The 24968-nt window shown below is 39.7% G+C and overlaps 1 protein-coding gene across 5 annotated transcripts in view; it reads right to left on the bottom strand.

Annotated features, from left to right (window-relative positions):
- The window catches only part of oxr1a (oxidation resistance 1a), a 354447-nt gene that overhangs the window by 57673 nt on the left and 271806 nt on the right, over positions 1–24968 (bottom strand). For all 5 annotated transcript variants that reach the window (XR_011352015.1, XM_069920289.1, XM_069920290.1 and 2 more), the window contains one exon: positions 23350–23512. Coding sequence is in view for 4 of the 5 variants with exons in the window: in XM_069920289.1 (XP_069776390.1) it covers positions 23350–23512 (163 nt within the window). In the remaining variant the exon portion in view is untranslated. The remainder of the gene's footprint in view (positions 1–23349; positions 23513–24968) is intronic.

Genomic DNA, 24968 nt, shown 5'->3' with positions numbered 1-24968 from the left:
AATGGATATGACCTTAACAGAAATGGGGAAAAAAATGGACAAGATGGAAGAACGGGCAATAGCAGCAGAAATGGAGGTAGAAGACTTAAAAAAGAAATTGGAGGAATCTAATAAAAAAACTAAAGAGACACAAGAATTACTAGCCCAAAAAATAGATATAATGGAAAATTATAACAGAAGAAATAACATAAAGATAGTGGGCCTTAAGGAAGATGTAGAAGGCAAGAATATGAGGGAGTTTATAAAAGAATGGATCCCTAAGGCCCTAGGATGTCCAGAACTACAGCAAGAAATGGAAATAGAAAGGGCACATAGAGCATTGGCCCCTAAACCACAACCACAACAAAAACCAAGATCTATTGTAGTAAAATTCCTAAGATATACTACAAGAGAAAAGGTACTGGAGAAGACAATGGAAAAAGTAAGAGAGGGCAACAAACCACTGGAGTATAAAGGGCAAAAAATCTTCATCTATCCAGATATAAGCTTTGAACTCCTAAAGAAGAGAAAAGAGTTCAATGCAGCAAAAGCGATTTTATGGAAGAAAGGATATAAATTTACACTGAAGCATCCTGCGGTATTGAAAATATTTATTCCAGGACAACAAAACAGACTATTCTCGGATCCAGAAGAAGCACGAAAATTTGCAGAACAATTACAAAAATAGACTGAGGGATGAAGACGGGTAATGAGAGCAAAAAATATCACGATTGATATGTATGTGGGTAAAGACAAAAATAGACTGAGGGATGAAGACGGGTAAGGAGGGTAAAAATGACCACGATTGATATGTATGCGGGTAAAGAGGTATAAGAGTGAATAGAGACAATGGGCATATGTGAAAGTATCTGTAATTAGAGGAAAACATAGAAAGTATAGACAAGAATTAATAAGGGAAGGTAATAGAATAGAGAGATTAAGGAGGGAACTAAAAGAGTGACCTTTGTGACATATAAAAAACGAAATCTTTTCTGGGGGGGGCTGGGTGGGGGGAAAAGAGCGGTCACTGCAAAATCAGTTGACGCTTGCGAGTGGATTCGCAAATCCAAATGGAGAGGGGAGATGTGGTTGTCCGACAAGGGATAAAGGGCAACTCAGGAGGGGAAGGGGAGATTGGGGATAAAGAAGATAGAAATAGGAGAATAAGGAAAATGTTGGATGTTGTAGGAATGTTGTCTGGTAAAGAGTTGAAAATAAGAAAACAGAAATGGAAAAGGAGGAAAGGTAATGATGGAAAAACGGAAAGAGAAGATAAACAAAATATAAAATGGCTACGCTGAACTATATGACTCTAAATATTAATGGAATACATAACCAAATTAAAAGGAAGAAACTACTAAATTTACTGAAAAAGGAAAAAATAGATATAGCATTTGTCCAAGAAACACATTTAACTGAATTGGAGCACAAGAAATTAAAGAGAGATTGGGTAGGACATGTAACAGCAGCATCGTATAATTCAAAAGCAAGAGGAGTGGCTATATTAATTAGCAAAAATGTGCCATTTAAAATAGAAGAGGAAATAATAGATCCAGCAGGGAGATATGTTATGATAAAATGTCAGATATATTCAGAGCTTTGGAATCTACTTAATATATATTCACCTAACGAAGAAGATCAAAAGTTTATACAAGATATCTTTTTGAAGGTAGCTAATACGCAAGGGAACATACTAATAGGAGGGGATTTCAATCTGAATTTGGATCCAAATATGGATAAAACGGGGAAAAAAATTAACAGGAAGAACAAAGTAACCAAATTTATAATTAAATCAATGCAAGAAATGAAACTTGTGGACATATGGAGGAAACAAAACCCAAAAGAAAAGGAATACTCATACTACTCGACTAGACATAAAACATACTCAAGGATAGACCTATTCCTGTTATCAGCCCACATACAAGGGAGAGTTAGGAAAACGGAATATAAAGCTAGACTATTATCGGACCACTCACCCCTGTTATTGGCAATAGAGCTAGAAGACATCCCTCCAAGAATGTATAGATGGAGATTAAACCCCATGCTACTTAAAAGACAGGATTTTAGAGAATTTATTGAAAAACAATTAAAAATGTACTTTGAAGTAAATACGGAATCAGTGGAAGATAAGTTTATACTATGGGACGCAATGAAAGCATTCATTAGAGGGCAAATAATAAGTTATGCAACCAAGATGAAGAAGGACTATAATCAGGAAACAGAGCAGTTGGAAAGGGAAATAATAAACATAGAAAAAAAATTAGCAATAAAGGAAGATACAACCAAAAGAAGAGAATTGGCGGATAAAAAAATAAAATATGAAACATTACAAACATATAAGGTGGAGAAGAATATAATGAAGACAAAACAGAAATATTATGAACTAGGGGAAAAAACACACAAAATCCTAGCATGGCAGCTTAAGACAGAGCAAACTAAGAAAATGGTCTTGGCAACAAGGAAAAAAGACAAACAAATTACATATAATCCAAAAGAAATTAAGGAAAACTTCAGAGAATTCTATGAACAATTATACCGAACCGAAAACGAAGGGAAAGAAGGGAAAATAGATGAATTTTTGACTAAAATTGAACTACCAAAACTACAAATAGAGGAACAAAATAAATTAACAGAACCATTTGGAACAGTAGAAATACAAGAGATAATAAAAAATTTACCAAATAATAAGACACCAGGAGAGGATGGACTCCCAATAGAATTCTACAAAACATTTAAAGACCTAATAATACCGCCCCTCCTGGATGTAATCAACCAGATTGATGAGACACAAAACTTACCAGATTCATGTAAAACAGCAATAATTACAGTGATACTAAAACAAGGGAAAGATCCACTCTCACCAGCGTCATATAGACCAATATCTTTGCTAAACACAGATTATAAGATAATAGCTAAACTATTAGCGAACAGATTAGCAGAACAGGTACCGAAAATGGTAAATTTAGACCAAACTGGATTTATCAAAAAAAGACGCACAACAGACAATATTTGTAAATTTATTAACTTAATTCATGCAGTAGAAGGAAATAAAGCACCGGCAGTAGCAGTTGCTTTAGACGCAGAGAAGGCCTTCGACAGAGTAGAATGGAATTACTTGTTCAAAGTATTGCAAAAATTCAGTTTACCGGAGAAGTATATTAATTGGATTAAAGCATTATATAAGGGACCGTTAGCGAAAGTGACAGTAAATGGACATGTATCAAAGCAATTTAACTTAAGCAGGTCAACGCGGCAGGGATGCCCACTATCACCATTATTGTTTGCGCTAGCTATAGAACCACTAGCAGAATCGATAAGAAGAGATAATAATATAAAAGGAATAAAAATAAAAGACAGGGAATATAAAATCAGTCTGTTTGCGGATGATGTGATAGTGTACTTAACAGAACCAGAACGATCAATAAAAGAACTATATAAGAAATTGAAGGAATATGGAGAAGTGTCGGGATACAAGATAAACGTAAATAAAAGTGAAGCAATGCCTATGAATAACGCGGATTTCTCAAAATTTAAGGAGGAATCCCCATTCAGATGGCAAACGCAGGCAATAAGATACCTAGGTGTGCAAATAAACAAAAATCTAGGCCAATTATATAAACTCAATTACAATCCACTAATGAAAAAATTACAGGACGATTTAGAGCATTGGAAAGAGCTACCACTAACACTGATAGGAAGGATAAACTGTATTAAAATGAACATTTTTCCAAGGATACTATACTTATTTCAGGCATTGCCAATACAACTGACAGAAAAATTCTTCAAAGAGTTAAAGAAAATAATAAGGAGATTTTTATGGAGAGGGGGGAAACCGAGGATAGCACTAGACAAATTAACAGAATGGTATAAACAAGGAGGCTTACAATTGCCAAACTTCAAAAATTATTATAGAGCCGCACAATTAAGGTACCTATCAGATTTCTATCAAACAAGGGAAAAACCAGACTGGACGAGACTAGAATTAGATAAAATAGGGGAAAAGATACCTGAACACATATTATATAAATGGGACGAAAAATTGGTACAACATAGAACTTCTCCAGTATTACACCATCTCCTCAATATATGGAAGAAGATTCATGTAGAAAGAAATAAAATAAATTACCAAATACCAAAACTAATATTGACGCAAAATAAGCTACTCCCTTTTACAATAGACAACCTTGCCTTTAGAAAATGGGAAAAAAAAGGGATTAAAAGAATAGAAAATTGTTTTTCAGGAAGTAGATTCTTATCCTTTGAACAAATGAGAGATAAGTACAATATAACGGGAGATACAGCGCTGGCATATTACCAACTGAGATCCTACTTGAAAGATAAATTAGGAAGCAACTTGAGTTTACCAGAGGGAAGTAACCTTGAATATGTGATTACAGATACAATGTTAATCAAAAGATTTATAAAAAATATGTATATTAAACTGCAAGAAAAGGAAAATGAGGAAACAAATGGTAAAACTAAACAAAAATGGGAACAAGATTTAAATATAAAGATAAAAAAGGAAACATGGGAGAAGTTATGCTCTGGAACGATGAGAAATACAATAAATACGAGGCTGCGTATGATACAATATAATTGGTTACACAGACTATACATTACACCGCAAAAGTTAAATAAATGGGACCCAACAGTATCTGATAGATGTTTTCGATGTAAAAAAGAAAGGGGAACAACAATTCATGCAATCTGGACATGTGAGAGAGTAGAAAAATTTTGGGATGATCTCAATCAGATATTAAATAAAATAACAGAAAACAATATACCAAAGAATCCAGAGATCTTTCTCCTAAGTAACATAAAAAATAAAGAATTTGGAATTGACTTGGAGGATGCACAAAAAAGATTTGTTAAGATAGCCCTAGCTGTAGCAAAAAAATGTATTATGTCAACCTGGAAATTGGAAGATAATTTGAAAATACAACAATGGTATATAGAAATGAATAAATGTATTCCATTAGAAAAAATAACATATAGTTTAAGAAATAATATTGAAATATTCGAACAAGTATGGGAGCCTTACATTAAATACAATAGCGAAAACCTACCGGGAACAAACATTACCTAAGTTGATGGAAGGAGAAGAGAAGAAAAGAATGGACTCAGTAGAATTTCTGGTGTATTTTTGTTGAATGACAACATTGTCTAACTGAATTAATGCAACCTAGATTGTATAACTAAAATGGATGAGAGGGGGGGGATGGGGGGGTGGCTTGGGAGGAGGGAGGGGGGAGGGAGAAAAAGTCACTGTAAATGTGTGGAAAAGAAAAAGTGTATATCATGGCTATTGTGATTTATGGTGTGAAAAATAAAAAATTTAAAAAATAAAAAAAAAAAAAAAAAAAAAAAAAAAAAAAAAAAATTCACCCATTATGGCCCTGAAATACTAATGCCTCCTGATTCAGCATTAATGTAGATTATAAAAGACCTTTTCCCTTGTGGGCCCAAGCCATTGAATCAGGAAATGAAGGGGAGAGGGAGGTTTGGCTGCCAGGAGCTAAGGATGGGGGTCATGTGAATGGAGAGGACAAGATGTTGATGTAATTCTAAGTGATGGAGAACTAATTTGGCCAATGTATATTTGAAAGGGAATCCTATAACCGCTTTTGAAAAAATGTTTTACCTCACCATGTTAAAAAAAACTAATTTTAAATGAAAATATAATCTGTCCATTATTAGCCTGATGTGTTAAACTCTTTCTCCCTCTGGCTGCCTGACCAATTGAATATTACAAGCATTTTGTTTTTAGACCTAGCAGCATTGTTAATATTAAATGACCATCAAAAGTTTTTGCCATGTTATCCTTGCAAGGACAATGAACATACATTATCTTCTTAAAAGATGGAATATTCTCAACACTTGGCAATTCATCTGCAACAGAAGAGAGTGGTGGGATATTGGCTCGTTTTTTTTGTCTTCCTTTCCTCCCAACACACCCTGACCTGTTATTTGATATGCATCACATTATCTCCATAGCAACATGTCAAAGATGTTTCCCTTGTCTTATTTAAACCTGCCCATCATATTTGCAAGTTAAAAGTAGTGTTTTTAAAAATCTTTTCCCTTGTTCTGATGTAAGGTCTTGGAGCTGAAATATGAGCTGATTTTCAGACAAGCTGAATGTTTCATATATTTTTCTGCTTTAAATAAAATATTGGAAATATACAGATGGTCCTCCAACTGAGTTCACTTTGTACAAATTGTTGGTCACACAACAGTTGGAGGATTGTATGCAGTTTTGGTTGCCATAATATTTAGAATAACAGAGAGGCTGAGGTAAAGATCCAGAAGAGAGTGGAGAACAGAAACAAAGCACTAGTCCGAAGGGTTCAACCATCCCGTCCTAATGCTGGAGGCTCCGTATAGGCTTTAAATGTTTGTAAGTAAAATCTTGCAACTGCAGGGTTTGTTCCCAAAATGCCAGTGCCTACGCTGGCAGCGGCCCCGAGGGGTTACAGTCTGAGGGGGGAGCGGCGGACTGGTGCAGGGCACCAGAAACAGGAGAATATCCCCCATTGAGAATGAAAAACAAAGGAAACAAACCTACAGGGAAGGTGTCCGCAGCAGCAAACCAGCAAGGGGCTCAGCAGCTGTGAGATCTACACAATCTGCAGGCGACTAGAGGTTGGAGACCCGTATGGGCTGCAGCTGCTGGAGACTGGCTCATGGAAACCAGGTATCTGAGCCAGGATTCGAGAGGGTGCTGAGGGCAAGCAGGGCTCTCAAAGGGCCTCAGGTGCTGAAAGTTTCTTGATCATGTCAGAGGTTTGGATCTGGATATCAGGATGCTGATGGATTAAACAGAGGCTGCAGGAGCAATGGAGGCAAATCCATGGACTCAGTGATTCTGAAGGGACTCTCATTTGCTTCACTTTCTTGCTGTAAAGGATGCAGAGCGACACTCATGATGACTGCCTTATGGCAGGCAGAAGGCAATTTTGTGTAATATTACATGTTCTGAATTTCTTAATGTCATGTCATCTACTGTAGATGTAACCCTACTTGACTTTGCAAAATGCACTTACATATCCCAATGCTCTGCACATCTTTCAAACTGATACATGTCTTACTGTAGCCTGACACAATCTTCCTTGCAATGTGCAACACAACCAATTTTTGCATCCTCCTGTTTTGATATCCAAATCACTAATATACACAAAAGTGAAAATCCAAATACTAATCCCGATATTATACTGCTAGTTAAAGATTTGCATTCAGTAAAATATCTTTCCACCACTATACTCTGCCTCTTATTATCAATCCAACTGGGACCCAACCATGTCCGTGAACCTTTTGGACCAGCTAACTATGTCAAATGCCTTATTATGGCATAGAGGTTCTTGATTAGCCAGGGCATCAAAGTTTATGGGGAAAAGGCCAGGCTGAGTAGAAAATGGATCAGCTTATAATTAAATGGTGATGCAGACTTCATGGGCTGAATAGCCTATTTTTGCTCCTGTGCCTTTTGGACTTAAAGACCAGAAAGACAACACCCACTGAACTGCCTACTTCATTGTCCTTGGTTGGTTACTGCCTCAAAAACTCAAACAAATTTGTGAAATGAGCTTTGTCCCTCAAAAGACAACCTTGACTCTCCCTGATTAATACCTGACTTTCCAAACAAACATAAATTCTGCCCTTAATAATCAGCATGCAATTACTAGCTTCTCCCTGGTGCCCTTAGTAAGTGAAGCCATAGATACATACACTTTAACCACAGAGAAACCAATCCCTCAGCCCAACCTGTAAATGCCAACCTACCTGTTCACCTGAGCTTGTCCCATTTGCCTGCATTGGGTCCCTATTTCTCTGAACCTTTACTATTCATGTATGTTTTTTAAACCTTACCACTGCATCTACCTCCACCACTTCTTCCTAGAGCTTGTTCCATATACAGCATCTGCCATTCTCTGTGTGGAAAAAGTGCCCCTCAGTTCCTTTTCAATCTTTCCCAACTCATCCTAAATCTTTGCCCTCTAGTTTTAGAATATCCTAATCTAAGTGGAAAAAAGTTTGAACATTTCTAAGTTTGACATCTATACCCCTCATGATTTTATAAACTTCTCTAAGGACCACTCTTTAAATGAAGGGAGAAAAGTCCCAGTCTATCTTATCTCTCATTACAATTCAAGCCCACCAATTCCAGAAACATTCTCGTGAACCTTGTCTGCACGTTAATGATATCCTTCCTATAGCTGGGTGACTAGAACTGAACACAACACCCCAAGTCTGGTTTCACCAACGTCTTGTACCCTTGTAACATAACATCCCATTTCCAGTACTCAATTCAATGCCTTGACCAATGAAGGCAAAGGTGCCAAATACCTTCTTTGCCAGCCTGCATACTTGTGTCACCACTTTCATGGAACTATATATCTGAACCACTAAGTTTCTCTGTTAGGCATTCCCATTCCCTCCCTTTGTTTAACTTACCAAAGTGTAACATCTCACTTATACAAGTTAAATTCCATCTGCCGTTCCTTGGGCCACTTCTGCAATTCATCTAGATCTTGTTGTTATCTGATACAACCTTCTTACAGGATCAACATTAGCTATTTTCCAGTCTCCTGTGCCTAACAAGGATGCCAGAATCTCCTACAATCTCTCCCTTGTCTGCCGTAGCATTCTGGGATACATCTCATTTTGCCTTAGGGATTTAACCATCCTTATGGTTCCAGGACATCTGACACCTCCTTCTTAATGCTGACATGCTCTGGACTATTAATAGACTCCTCCATGCACTCACTATCCTCCACTTCCTTCTCCTTGGTGAATACAGACAGTAAGTACTCAATGAGGACTTCACCCACACCCCCGTCTCTACATAGAGACTATTCCTTTGATCCCTAAAGGGACCCAGTGTTTCTCTAGCTATCTTCTTGCTTCTAATATACTTATGAACGACTTATTTTCCTCAATATTTCCTGCCATTTCATTACATCTTTTTGCCCTCTTAATTTCCTTCTTAAATATACACTACTAGCCCCAGCAAGTGTGAGGAGAGGCAAGTATTTTGTTTAAATCCAGATTTGTTGAATTACTTAACACTAATCCTACAATTGCTGTGTAGAAACTTTAACAGGTGTACCATGGAGAGCATTCTGACTGGTTGCATCACTGTCAGGTATGGAGGTGCCAATGCACAAGACAGAAAAAGGCTGCAGTTGTGAGCTCGGCCAGCGCCAATATGGACATCAATCTTCACGCCATTAAGAGGCATAAAGAAAGCTGCCTCCATCCTCAAGGACCCTCACCTAAGCCATGGCTTCTTCACACTGTTACCACCAGGAAGGTGGTACAGGAGTCTGAAAACATCTTCCCACCACCCCAGCCATCAGATTTCTAAATGGACAATGAACCATTCTCTTCTTTTGTAGTATTTTAAAAAATAATTTATAGCAATATTTGCACTGTAATGTTGCCACAAAACAACAAATTTTGTTACAATAAATTCTGATTCTGAATGTAGTCTCGCGCCTCAAGTACCAATTCAACAGTTTTAATCATGGCACGCAAATTTCAGGGGCTACCAGCTTTGCTATTTTACTGCACATTTTCTATTCAAGTCCCTTGCTTTTTAAAAATAAATAGGATTAAAAAAATGTACTGAAATATAACTCTCCCGTAATTACACTTATTTGGAGGTGGTAACAACATTTCCTACAGTTAATTTAAATGTTAATGCACAGCAAATAAGTGCCAAGTACAAAAAGATATCATTCACCAGAATGGAAATCACAGTATTACGATTATAACCCACATTACAGAATTACAGAAGCATTTGAGCTATCTCCTCATAGTGGTTGTTGGATTCTTTGAAAGAGCCAGACAGTTATTCTCTTCCCACACAACCGGATCATCTTATACCATGAACTTTGATCCAGAATCACTTCTTAAAATAATTCTCCTGATCATCGTTCCACAATTTTTAAAATTAGCGTTTTGATTATTACAAATTACCAGTGGAAATAATTCAAAAGCGAAATAGAAACATATGATGCTAGAATTATCACGCAGAGTTAATACTTCAATATCAAATTGCTTTCTTCAGTTCGGATTTAAAAAAACATTGACTTAAAAAGTGAGGAGTTAAACAGGAAAGTCTATGGACAATGTGATTGTAGTGCAATACACAGACGTTCTGGAGAAAGTCCTGCCACTTGCATGCTTTTGCTCATAATGTTGAAAGGCTCAGGCCTGATATGCTGGTTACCCTTTGCTCCCTATGGATGCTGTGCAACTTGCTGAATTTTTCCAGTACTTTAGTGTATTGTACGACTTAATAGGTTAACTTGTTTTTCTTGCCACTCATTTGACTTTTGTGTTTAGAAAGACTGGAGGTTGCTGTTTTCTGCCCTTTTCACCTGTGTAGTTATGTCATTAGGCACTTTTACCCAGTAGTTATGTCATTAGGCACTTTTACCCAGTAGTTATGTCATTAGGCACTTTTACCCAGTAGTTATGTCATTAGGCACTTTTACCCAGCCAATTTCAGGAAAATTTCTGCACTGCTGGCAATGTAAAAATGTCGTGACGGAATTTTTTATGCAAGTTCCATCCCATAATTTTTCCATTCATGCCCCTGCATATTTTTACGGAGCAGCTGCAGTGCAAATTGACCACAGCCACTCTATAAGAAACAGGCCTAACGAATACAATGTTCCCCCTCCGACAAACTCCGCAACACAGGAAGGCTGTGTAAAAGTGCACCCATGTAAATGACCACATCAGGACACACCTGAGATAAGTATGCTAATTTTTTTCGGGATAATTCCGAAGTTTCTGTGTAAAAATGCCAGTTGATTGCATTGTTGCTCTTGGGTTTTGTCCACCTCCTGCAACTGCTTGGATATGAAACCTTGCACCCATTTAACTCTCATTCCCCTCATCAATTAAGTTGTCAGAACTTTGCCAGCTCAGTGATAATGAGGTGCCTTGAGCTTATCTGATCAGGTACAACAAAAGAGACAATATCACATCAAGCTTGCGTCCAGTGAGAACATCACAGGCACATGGTGATGATGTCAAGGCATACATGTATTCACAGAGCAAAGCCAGGCAGCGGAGTGTACAAATGTACACACTCACGGATAAGCTAAATTGTTTCGAGCAGGTAGCCAGCAGGGAGGTGATTCCCACATCTACTACATGCACTGCTGCATCCATCATCATTGCAACTGACGTCAGGGCAGCCTTCTGGAGGATGAACCTGCAGAAAATAATTATACCAGACAGGTGTCCAAGGATGTCCTGTGAGTCTGCACTGATAAAACTGGTAGATATATTCACAGATATCTTTCATTTCTCCCTGCAACAGTCCAAGAAGGCCTCTATCAGTACCAAAAAAAAACATAATATTTGGCAAAATGACTGCTGACTGGTGGCTCTGACATCCACCATCATGAAGTGCTTTGGAAGGTTGGTCATCATTCACTCACTCCAGCCTTGCAGCCAGCCTTGACCCACTTCAATTTGACAACCATCAAAACAGATCTAGAGCATCTTCTTGGTTTGCTATATAGCATTGGAACACTTAGACACCAAGGACATGCTAGACTACTGCCTTCAAAAACCTGCAAACTATTTCCCAAACATCAAGATCTCAAACTAAGTGATCGTCTCTGCAATTGGACCCTTGACTCCCTGTCTAACAGGCCAGTGAAGAAGGGTAACAACATCTCTCTCATGATCACACTCAGTGGTTCTCCTCAAGAATATGTGTTCCGTCCCCTACCATAACCTCCTTTACACCCACCACTATACAGTGAAAAAATGTTTCAATTCCACAGTAGTAGGCTCGGTATCAAATAATGACAAGATACAGTACAGAAAGGAGATTTAAAGTCTAATGGCTTGGTGCCAAGATAGCAACTTCTCTCTCAATGTCAATAGGATGGAGAAGATCACACCCCTGTCCACATTAATGATGATGAAGTTGAAAGAATAGATAGCTTCAAGTTCTGAGGAATAAACATCTTTAATGACCAGACCTGGACCAACCATGTTGATGCGAGGTTCAAGAAAGTGCACCAATGCCTCTACTTTCTTAGAAAACCAAGGAAGTTCAGCATGGCCCCCTTGTCTCTAATCCAGCAGTCTTGCTGGATGCATCATAGAAAAGAAATGGGAACTATCAGAATAAGCTGCATAAGGTGGTGACTACAGCTCAGAACATACTGAAAGAAACTGCCTCTAAACCTGGTGTGTGCTTCCACACGCTTAAGTCTTCTCTCAGATAATAGGAGGGTCCTATCACATCCTGGACTCTCCCTTCTCCCTCCTATTATCAGAGAAAAGACTTAAGTGTGCGAAAGCACGTACCAGGTTTATAGGCAGTTTCTTTCACACAGCCATCAGGCTCCAGAATGAACCCCACAACATGCTACCCTTGTTTGGTGCTAATTGCAACTCTATGCTAAGTAAATTGCATTCTTCTACTTTACAAAGCTGTATGTCGAAGCTAACTTGTGAGACCATTCGCAGAAGAACCCTGCTCATTGTACTAAACCTACTTAAAAATTTAACGTACTTTGTGGTGGCTCACCTACACAATAGGCAAACCAGCTCACAGAGTCGCGGGCAAGTCTACGGCAGATCTGACTGCGAGAGCTCCAGTTGCAGGGCAAGCCCACAGGCCGGCAGCTGACGTCATAAAGGTACTGGGAGTTGCAAGCGTCATTGGGTTCTGAGGGATTTAAGCATGTGCGTGAGTGTTAAAGTCAGTTGATTCAACTCACTTTCAACTCTGTGTGGTTCGTTCACTCGCTGCGGGCCTAGTGTGACTACAGTTTCCAAATTTTAACATCTATAAAGTTCAGTTTAACTTTAATTTTCTTATCATTTTTAATTTTTGTGTGGGTGAATATCCATCTTTGTATTATGCAAGCCAGTTAATACTGTTTCATTAATTTTCTGTGTCTGAATTACTTCCCTCTTGAATGGGCAGTCACCCGAAGTAAATGTTTCACCACACCTAAAATTTTTGTTAAATCACCAAAAAAATGTGAAAGTATATTAGATATAAAATACACCAATACTGGGGTCTGAAATAAGAATTTTTACTGCTTGGGAAAGCAAGAGAAACAAGGAGACAGGGAAGAGGTGTGTCGAAGGATCGAGTTTCATTCCAACCCCCTCCCCAACTTCTCTCTGTCACCCCTGACCATCCTCTCTCTCACCCCTTGTCTCTCACTTTCTTATCATTTCCTTTCTCTCTCAATCCTTGCTCTCTAGTATCTTCTCTCAATCCTCAACTATCTTTCTCTCACCCATTTCTCTTGCTCTTGCCCCACCTCCTATCTTGCCATGTTATTATCTCTTGCTACATGCTCTTGCTCTCTTTAATCACTCTTTCACCTCCTTCCCCCTTTCTTCCTTGTCTCATGTCCTCTTCTCTCTCATTCCTTGTCCCCCCTCCTTCTCACCTCTTTGCCCATCTCTACTTCTTTCTCTGCCAGCCTAACCCATCTTTCCCACTCGCTGCTCTTTCATTCTCTCATTGACAAAATTTGCTTGTCCATTTACCATCTTGCCACTTCCCAGTCTGAAAATACTCAGTAGTTCCAATGGTTAGCTGCGCCCATTGCAAATATGATCAGTTATGTTGCATGATACTGTGGAGTGACTGCCATAGTTTCTAGTCCACCTCAAATGACAAATTTCCCATCCCAGGAATCAATCTGATAAACATTTATTGCACTCTAACTGAAGTACATCCATTAGTAAGACCAGAATTACATATAGCAATCCAGATGAGTTCTCACCATAGAATAAATTTCTATTGCAAAGAAACACTCTTGCAATAATAAGCTTTCCCTCCCCTCCTAACTGCTTGCTGTACATGCACATGCACTTATACCTGCTAACTTTCAGAGACTGTTGAGGGCCCATGTCCTTCTGAACATAAACACCTATTGAGCTCTCTAAATACTCTGCATTTTCATCTTTCCTACTAAAATATCTTCACATTTTTCCATATTATATTCCCAATTCCCATGCCTTAACCCATCTACTTAATTGGCTTACATCCCCAGAAGCCTCTTCACATTCTCCTCACAACACTCAGTGTTGGTCTGCTTCGTATAATGAGGGAAGCTGAATATATTCAAGATTCTTTTATTATCAGGTAATAAAACAGAAAATGTAATATTACACCAAGTTTCCTTTGGTCTGTGGTAAAGCAAACAGAGACACCATCAGCATTACCCGGGGCCGCTTACAATAAGAGAAAGAAAAGCTGGATTTGACCCCAGAGCTTCAGCATCCGCAAAGACCCTTGTTCTATCCATCAGCAACCCGAGCTCCAAATCCAAACCTCCGATACAATCAGGAAGCCTTCAGCCCTTCTTGCCCTCAGCATCCTCTTGAATCCCAGTTCCAATATCTTGTTCCAAGCAGCACGCAGCCTGTGTGAATCCTTCACCTTTGAGCCATTCACTTGTCCATTGCAGTGGTTAGTGTCCCATAGACTGATCCCCTATGGTTCTTCTTCTCAAGAGGGGAAGGGGGTGTTTCTGCCCATTTCTGGTGCCCTGCACCACAACATTTTGTCCACAACCAAATCAATGAAATAGACTGTGAATAACCGAAGCACTGATCTCTGGGTCCATTGCTAATCACAGCCTTCTGAGCTTAAAATGATCCACCTTTTCACACTGTTTTCTTTGCATTAAACAAATCAAATTCATACCTGGATTTTCCCTCACAATACCATGCACTCTAACTTTGTTCAATGTTGTGAAAGCATTTTGAAAAGGCAGGTACCCCACACCAATAAGTTCACCGTTATTAATTTAGTTAGTTGTGAAACATGAAACTCTGCAGATATAGTGGTTAAAGTAAAAACACAATGCTGGAGAAACTCAGCAGGTCAAACCATGCACTTTAGATAGCAAAATGTTTCAGGCCTGCGACCTTACCTTGATGAAGGACTCAAGCCCGAAATGTTGGTTATGTATCTTTATCTTTGCTATGTAAAGCATTATGTTTTTAAGTTAGTTAGTCACATCCTCAAAGAACTCCAGCAAATCAAACACAATTTCCCTTTCATCCATCCATCAACAGCATTTCAGCTAACCCCATTACTTCAAATGAAGTGCAGAGGGATCGAAGTGTTTGCGTGCATGAAGCACAAGACACCAGCCGATCTAAGTATTTACCTTTATTGCAAAAGCATTAATGTTTGAAAATTGGACAGTTTTGTTGGAATTGTACAGGGTACTTGTGAGGCAGATTACAACCACGTCAGAGGCAGGTCAAAGGAGGTTCACCAAGTCAATTCCTGGGATGAGAGAGTTGACCTGCTAAGAGATACTAAGTAGTTTGAACTTGTATTTCATTGGAGATTAGAAAATGAGAGATGACCTTCTTTAAACATACGAGGTCCTTTGGTGACTTGATAGGTCAGCTGGTGGGGTGTTTTCACCAGTGGGAGAATTATGAAGAAGAAAAAGGGCTGATCCTTTAAAACTAATGAATGTAGATATTTCTTCTTGCAGAGGATAGTGAATATTTGGATTTCTTTGCCCTAGTGGATGGTGGAAACTGTATCATTGGAAGAAGAGAGTGATGAATATTTGATGGGTATGGAGAGGCGGTACATGAAGCAAAGCCAACATGTCATCTATGATCTTATTAAAGGGAAGGGTGGGCTTGAAGGGCCTGATGGGCCTGCTCCTGTACCTATTTGAAGAGCCTGATGGCTCTGCTCCTGTACCTATTTGAAGAGCCTGATGGCCTGCTCCTGTACCTATTTGAAGGGCCTGATGGGCCTGCTCCTGTACCTATTTGAAGGGCCTGATGGCCTGCTCCTGTACCTATTTGAAGGGCCTGCTCCTGTACCTATTGAAGGGCCTGATGGCCTGCTCCTGTACATATTTTCCTGTGCTCTTGCCAGAATCAGAATTTATTGACATGAACAGGTGTCACGAAATTTGTTGTTTTTCCAGCAACAGTATTGTGCATTACATGTGCAAAAATATCTATATATTTCATTTCATACATACAGACATACATTCAGCATGGTAAAAGGCCCTATGGGCTCACGAGCCCGTGTCACCCAATGACCTACAACCCCTGCACGTTTTAAAGGGTAGGAGGAAACCAGAGCCTCCAGAGGGTGGCATGGTTGGCGCAGCAGTTAGTGCAATGCTTTACAGCGCCAGCGATTGGGACTGGGGGTTTGATTCCCACGCTGTCTTTAAGAAGTTTGTACGTTCTCCCATGTCTGCATGGGTTTTCCCAGGGGCTCCAGTTTCCTCCCAAACTTTAGAACCATACTGGGCGTGTAGGTTAATTTGGTGTACACTGGGTGCTACAGACTTGTGAGCCAAAAGGGCCTGTTATCGTAATGTATGTCTAAATTTAGAAACCCATGCAGGCACGTATAAACTTCTTATAGGCAGCATCAGATTTGGGCTTGGTCACTGTCACTGTAATAGAGTTGCACTAACTGTGCCACCCTTAAGTTTAGACATGCAGCCTGATAACAGGACCTTTGTCTTTGCCGTCCAAATACCCCAATTAACCTACAATACCTATATGTTTTGAAGGGTGGGAGGAAACCAGAGCCCCAGAGGAAATCCACACAGACAGAGGAAGAACATGCAAACTCCTTACAGACAGCACGAGATTCAAACCCGGGTTGCTGGTGCTGTAACAGCGTTTCGCTAACCACTACGCAAACTGTACGGCGCTATTTAAAATAAATAGATTTGTGCAAAAAGAGGAGAAAAAAAAGTGAGGTGATGTCTGTGATTCATTGTCCATTCAGAAAGCTGACGGCGGAGAAGCTGGTTTTGTAACATTGGGTGTTTGTCTTCAGGATCCTGTGCTCCCTGATGAGAAATGAGAAGAGGACTTGGCCTGGATGGTGAGGGTCTTTGAGGATAGAGGCTGCTCTCTTGAGAGACTGCCTCTTCTAGATGTCCCTAATGGACTGAAGATTAATGGTCACGATAATGCTGGTCAAGTTCACAATGCTCTGTAGTCTTCCTGACCTGTGCATTGAGCTGCTTCATACCAGATAGTGGTTCAACCGGTCAGAATGCTCTCCACCGCACTCCTGAATACTTTTCTAAGGGCCCTGTCACCATTTCTTCAACAACAGGTTCCAATATTTTTCCAACAACTAATCTCAGATCCGTTTCTCTGCTTTCTTTCTTTGCTTTTTCTTTATAAGTTAGGTTACTTTTGTTATCTTACAATCCATCTGAATGACTTTAGAATCAAAGGAATTTTGAAGATGAAAATCAAGACAACCAGGACTTCCATAGTTACTTTCTTTAGAAAGTGTAAGGTGCACATCATCAGATCCTGTCCTATTTTAAGTCTGCTTCCAGAATACAAAACCATGAAATGCAATATGTCATTGAGAATTCATTTTCTGCATTTGTACTTGGACGTCTTCCCTGCTGATCTTGGTGCAGTCAGTAATGAACATGGTGAAAGGTCTCACCGAGACATTGTGCACATCAATGCCGGCCGACTATTCTTGGACACTGATACAAGAGGCATCAGATGCCGAGTACAAACGAAAATCAGCAGCAAAACATATTTAGGTCAGTTGAACTAATACAATGTGTCAGCATCATTATGCGATTAAACAAGCTAAATTCAATAAAAGTTAATTTAGTGTTTTCCCAATTTCCTATGTGATAAAGCAAATCTGAAATGATCTTTGAGTTCAGCTTGATGTTGAATCATAATCCCCAATATTTTTTCAGGAAGTAAAACTTTTGAAAAAAATTGTTGTCCGGTATTATCTGTGTCTTCTACCTTGAAGATTGGCACAAAAAGTTTGTTTATGTTGATCTGGTTGCATCGATAACTAGGCACCAGATGCATTTGCTGCTTCTCATGTTAGATTCCTTTAAGAATTACTCTAACATGAACTTGAAGAACAGACCTGGCTGGCTGCATCATCATAGGGTAGTAAGGTGTGGTACAGTTGCTGCAGAGAAATGGATCAGAGGTCAATCCACAGGGCCATAAGAGTGGCAAAGAGGATCATTGGAGTCTCCCCCACCCCCCCCCCCCCCCAACATTGACATGATCTACCGGGATCGTTGTCTGAAGAGGGTGCGCAAAATCATTGAGGACCCCTTCCACCCTGCACATAGCATCTTTCAGCTGTTCCCATTGGAGAAGAGAGACAGGAATCTCTGAGCCAGCACCACCAGGCTGAGGTACAGCTTCTTCCCACGGGCAGTGAGAATGGTGAGCAACCAGAGGAACTGCTCACAGTAACCACCCGAGACTCTCACGTTTATGAAACAATAGTTAGTTATTTATTTTTATAGCTATAGAACTTGTCCTACATATGGTTTGTCTGTAAATGCGTTATGTTTGGTTGTGTGACTACGTTTTGCACCTTGGAACGGAGAACGCTGTTTCATCAGGTTGTACTTGTTCCACTGCATGACAATAAACTTGACTTGTTAACTTGCAGAATTGCGAGATGGGACAAGGCTGGCTCCAGAGTCACAAATTAGAATTCACCAATCTTCTAGGAAAGCTCAGGCTGCGATAATGAAATGTCAGCTGGAGACACACTGGAGGCAGCAGATGTTGGAACATCTGATGGAGGATATCAGCATCAGTGAGGCGAAAGGTATTGTCAATGTTTTGCGTTGGGACCCTTCATCAGATCCTGATTAAAGGTTCTGGCCAAATATTTTGATAGTTCTCTTTCTCCCACTGATGCTGCTCGACCCGCTGGGGTCCTCCAGTATAATAAAATGTCTGCTATCTGGAGCCTTCATTCAATTGATGAGTTTGCAAAAAGGCCTTGAAGAGGAACTACCAGGAGGTACCAATCTATTGATGTTCCTCAGGAAGACAGCCACTACACTGGTGCCATGGAAGTGACATGCCTACCACTCGACCGGTGCCATAGAAGTTAATCGTCAGGCAGTCAACCAGCTGTGCTGATGTCCATACAGAGATGAAGAAGTCATCACAGGCAAGCCACCCCGGTCCAGAGCAACTTGGAGTTGTCATCTTGTCACAGTAACAGGCCAACTACACCCATGTGACCAATTAATCTACTAACCCTGTAAGTCTCTGGAAGATAGGAGAAAACCAGAGCACCCAGAGGAATACCACGTGGACAGAGGGAGAATGTTCAAACACCCTAAAGACCAGTGCCTGATTCGAAATTGGGTTGTTTGTGCTGTAATAGCATTGCGCTAACCCTGCTGCCTTTCTTCCCTAGATGCCTGCAGCATCTCGCATCCAGGCTCCAGCTACTGGGCTGATGATATACAACACCACTACAAAGGTCTGAGTTGCACGTAAAAGTCAAGCAGGGTGATTAATTGACTTCGTGTGTAATACGCATATTTTATTAATTTAGTTTGGAATGTAAACCTTGCAATGGCTTTTAACTTTTTCAATGTTGCTAGCCCAAGGTCAGCAATGAAATATAATGCCTGGAACTGTTTGTGGATCAAAATTAGATTCAGATGCATTCTTCATCAACAGCTTTGGCAGAAATTGAATACAAGAAGATTAGAAACAGATCAAGAAGTAGCCATCTCTTCCTATAATCCTGCTTTGTCATTCACCGGGATCAGGGCTGATCTTCCACTGAGCACCATTTCCAGCATTATCCCCATATCCCTAGCTGCCTCTTCTTGTTCTGAGGTTGCTACATATGTGGCTACTCCAATAATAACATCACTGGCATTATTATATATATACATATAGATATGTTTTTGGAAGATAAATTGGGAAAGGTTTATTAGAGTAGGTCACATACAAACACTTTAAAACAGATCTTATTTAAAATACTAGAGGTCTGCCCCATGGTAGACATATCAGCTCCAGAGCTTTTGCAAGAGCTTTTAAAGAATGCTCAAGAAACTTCACTAATGGATAATTGTTTACAAAAGGCAACAGATGAAAGAGCATGCCGGAGCTGTTGCTGTCTGGAAGACAACTTGCTGTTCTGAGAGGGTCATGTGGTTTTGCAAGTAGAGAGAGTGAAACAGGCTTTCTCTCACAGAGAGGGAGAGAGAGAGAAACAGAGATTACTTGTACAGTTTTACGGTTAGCAGCTGGGATTGGAACAGGACAAGCTGGCAAGTTTATAGAAAGCCCAATTGTAAGATGGCCTAGTCAAAGCCCTTGTGGTTCATGCAAGAGGAGAGGAATGGCTGTCTAATGTTTCCCTTGAAATAAGTGAAACAAAAAGGAATTCTGTGGTGACCTGAAAGAAAGAGGTTATCAGCTGGAGAACCCTGATGGGGCAAGTTTCGTCTGCAAGACACTGAAGTGGCTGATTAAAAATGAACAACAAACCTCTCTCTAAAAACTGACAAGAACCTTCCTGAATGGTAACCATTTATCTTTCAAGCACCAAAGCCTGATGAACTTTATAAATGTTAAATTCTGTGCACAGTATAAGAATTGCCTGCAACCAGTGAACTTGGAGAAATGAGATTGGAACTGTGAACCAAAGAACTTTTCTGAATTTACACACACATTACATACACGTGTGCTTAGAATTAGAAGGGGGTTAAGTAAGTCAATAGAGATAAGTTAAAGTTTGATTCTATTTTCATACTTAAATAATTAAAAGCAACTTTTATTTAAGAAACCATTTGTCATGGTGAATATCTATTGCTGCTGGATTTTGGGGTCCTCTGGGCTCATAACAGCATGCAGATATTTCACTTATTGGTCTTTGCCAAGATCCTGAGAATACTGAGCCAGTTTGGGCTCTTGCTCAAAGCAAGCCCACCTCTCCACCCTTCTAACAAACCCATCTATTCCCTTCAGCAGCTCGATTTTTTCTTCATGGCTGATGCTTATTGTCCAGTGCACAAATGAACAGGATGTGAGGAGAACTCAAAAGTTCTGCAGTTCCTGGAGTTCCCTGGACACATTTGTCACTAAAAACATCCATGGAAAACACCAAAGAACTGTAGAATTGGACAAAGAGCTAAATAAAATATAAGCACGAGCTAACATATCATATGCAAGAGGTAGGAATGACTCAAGGTCAGGGTCCTTCCCCTTTCTGAGTTTACGCTCAACCTCACAAGATAAAGGAAGACCATTGCTTACTAAGCTAAAATAAAAACTAAATCTAAACTCCCAAAGAGCATCTAATCAAACTCTGCATTCACCACGTCCTCCCCAGTACAACCAGCTTCTCGAACATCCATGCATGCTGTGAATATTTTGGAGATCCCTGAGCACATACTGTACTAACAACAAAAAAAATGGGCTCTTTAAATACTTAGTTGATACCTGTTTTCGGGAGATTCCTTATTGGATTCCCCTCAGGAGGATTGCTCTTCAGAGTCTCCAAATAATAGAATTCTGTCATGGATTATTGACAATCAAAGACTCAAAAGTGACAAAGGAATCACAGGGCATGAAATATTAAAGGTCTTCAACTGATGGCTTGTTTCAGCGTCAAGTATGCAGTAGAAGCAAGAGAAAAGCTTGATCAGTTTCCATCATTAGAAACTATTGTTACCCTTACACATTGTGGGAACACGCAGTCTTGGGCCTACTTGACACCCATAAATGTTAGGTTTAAAAAAAAAGGTTCCATTACATATCTGATGAGATTATCTGACATTAAAAACTGAACTCTTGGATTTGCACACATGAAAACATGAATTAAGCAGCAATTTCATTGATTTTTCTGGACTGAATCCCAATACTGCCTTTGGGATCTGTGATTGGCAGTATCCATAGCCATTTCTCTATTACACCAAGCAACAACCTACATATGGTAAATGTGTGGTAAATGTAACATGTTACACAACTCCCAAATAGCATAGACAAAGGGCAGCAAACAATCCATACTTCCAAATACCTGTAATCTTTCACCAATACCTGATGCTATTGCAAGCTAACACAATGTTCGCAGTAATAACACAACACAATCACAGACACCAATATTTATGGGGAGCTGAGGGTGATGGTGGAACTTACAAGGACTGCAAAACTCAGACTTGTAGAGTCATGATCAAATTTTTACAAGATATTTTAATTACTTTTTAAGCTTATTTTCTCAGTCACAGAGACACTGATTGTCTGTCAGATGGAAAGCTTCACTTCAGCTCTGCTCACAGGAAGTGCATTAAAAAGCTGGGGAAAGGAAGGGGCCACAGGGAGAGTGAGTGAGGTTGAGAAGGGTCAGCAGGAGATGAAGCCTCGGGTTGGGGTAGGTGGCAGGCTGTCCAAAGACAACTGATGGCCTGGAGTTCATAGGGGAAATTTTAAAAATAACATCAGGAGAAGATTGGCATTGGTTTTCTAGATTTAGGTCTGCCTGTGGGTCCAGGCTTGATCTTCCTGAAGGCAATCATTTAAATTTTCTTCACCGTTTCTGCAGTGCCTGTTCTCAGCCTCATCATTTGTCATGGTGAGGTTACATGTAAACTTTTTTTTCAGCTTTAATGTAGCTTTAATTCGTTGATATAATGTATAAAAGGTTAAATGTAAACTTGAGGAAAACACATTGTATTGTTCTGAGATACCCTTAAACATCAATTTTTCTCATTCCGGGTAACCCCACTCTTTCCATCTCTTCAGTTCTTACTTTTCTCTCTAATTTCCCCATCCTCTGTGGCCTCTGCCTTTTCCTGTATCTTCACCTCCTTGCACTTTCTGCCCCTCCCCAGCCTCTATCACCTTGAATGCATAATATCACCCCCTTTTTATTTTAGTCTCAATTGATGGTCTCAACCCAAAACATTGACCATCCATTTCTGCCCATGGATGCTGCCTAATCTGCTAAGTTCCTCCAGCAGCTTGATGTTGGCTCAGGATTCGATTTTTGGTGCCTTGCTGTTGCTCCATTACTCACTGGGATCACCTGACTGGCACTTTCCTTTAATCTTAACTGCAGATTTTCTTCTGGGCCACATTTAAATCACTGACCTGTCTCTTCAGAACAGGTGATTCCATCAGCCCTGCTCTGCTCCAGTTAAACCAACCTATTGTTTTTAATCAGGCAAGCATATATTTATATGTCCATGGCTGACTGGGTCAGGTTAGTTATTTTTAAGAATTTTAAATCTTTTAAACTCTCCCTCCCCACGGAATAACATTTCCACATATTCTGCAAACAATAAAATATTGACCTACAGACGTAAACATTCAAAGAACAAAAGCAAACACAATGATGTAAAAAGCCACCACAAACGTGACAAAATCAGAAACAATGCCAAATGACAATAGACTTTGAAGCAATTTGACTTTCTAGACAATTAGCATGAAACATTACGAGCACAGGCACAAGAAATTGTAAAATTATAGCATGCAGAAATTTTTTTAAAAAGATGGATTTCAATGTAGCTTCCCAAACTACTAGGACAAGAAAATACTTACCTCCCAATGTTTTAGTGCTGATTCACTGATGGAAGATTCGTTCACTTCAGAATCCTCATTCCTTGCTGCAACCATGAATCTTGGCTCCTTTGATGACTCTCCAGTTTCACTGCCATACATGTCAGGAGACCACTGCACGAAGAAAACATACAGGTGCTCGGCCCTGCAAAGCAAAGAGATCCCTCTGAGTAAGCATTTACCAGCTGCTTCTGCTGGTGCACGTTACCAGACAACAGAGATTGTGAGATGCTTGATGCCCAGCTACTAAAACGGCCAGAATTCTGGATGTGCATCAGTTATTGATTGTGGGCAAGGAACAGGAAGCAGAAGAAAGCAAGGGTGAATTGGGTGGCATGGGCTCGTGGATCGGAAGGGCCTGGTACTGCGTTGTATGTCTCAATTTAAATATAATTTACACTTCTGGTACCATCGAATAAATTGTTCACAATTAGGGATCTGTCCAATTTCTTTTTATTCATTAAAAACAATTGGAACTTGTTTTACTCAATGGAACTGGCTAGTTGCTACCAGAAATTCATCAGTTTTAGTTCATGGACCTGGGACAACTTAGCCCTTTGGGCTGTCTCTATTTTCCAAAGAACATTGCTGATCTATGTCACTGGTCCATCCAGTTGTCTTTTCTCTAACTCTCTTTACTGCAAGTGACTTTATTTTAAGGCAAGATGGCGGCGGGATGGCAGCTTGACATTTCCCATTTCGGGATGCAGTACACAAATGGGCTGGAGAAACTCAGCAAATCACACAACATCCATAGGAAGTAAAGGGTCAAAAATAAAGGTAAAGGTTCCATTATTGTCACGAAATACTACATTTAGAATGTAAGATACATGAAATTCTTTAACTTTTGTCTACCGTAAGGCAGACAGAGAGTCACCACTTTATCTAACGCTCCTCACAGAATCCTACAGCACCTGCTATTCCTAAGTGCTCTTCCCTCCATGTACTGACCAGTCCTGAGCCTGTTTAGCTTCCAAGATCACACAATCTCAGGCGGATTCAGGCAATTGTAACCAACGTTTTGGCCTGAGCCAGATATAAGGAAAAACAGGCATGTCCCTGAATAACCCCATTTCAGGATCTTCAGACGAGGTGGTGGATTGAAAAAAGGGAAGGTGAAAATATAGGTTGAAGAAACAATACAAGCTGTGAGAAGGAATGATACGTGAGAAAGATAAATAAATGCTCCAGTTAAGACAGGGTATTTTTAACCATACAGATTATGTAATTTTCCAGGCAGAAAGGAGTAAATTTGCATATTTTTAATGAATTTAAATACCTTATAAAATTTCCCTGCTCTGAGAGCTGAGATTCACCATATGGTCATCAACATTACAATACTTAGCCACAGGAGTAAAATATCACAAGACAAAAGCAAACTAAACAAGAAGAAAAATAAAGGTACAATCTTATGTCAGAAGTATACAAATTACATCTAAAAAGTTCAAGGGAAATAGAAGAGTGAATCTGTAGGCAAATTTCTGACATGAGCTTAAATATTCGGGCAGTAATAGTTGGGAGATTTTAATTAACCCAATGAGGTATGCACTCTGTATGAATGGTATCTTTGGCTTGGCTTCGCGGACGAAGATTTATGGAGG

The sequence above is a fragment of the Narcine bancroftii genome, chromosome 2, assembly GCF_036971445.1.
Source record: "Narcine bancroftii isolate sNarBan1 chromosome 2, sNarBan1.hap1, whole genome shotgun sequence".
NCBI classification, from domain to species: Eukaryota; Metazoa; Chordata; class Chondrichthyes; order Torpediniformes; family Narcinidae; genus Narcine; species Narcine bancroftii.
Note: the sequence above shows the minus strand (reverse complement) of the source record. Positions and strands in the feature narration are given on the sequence as shown.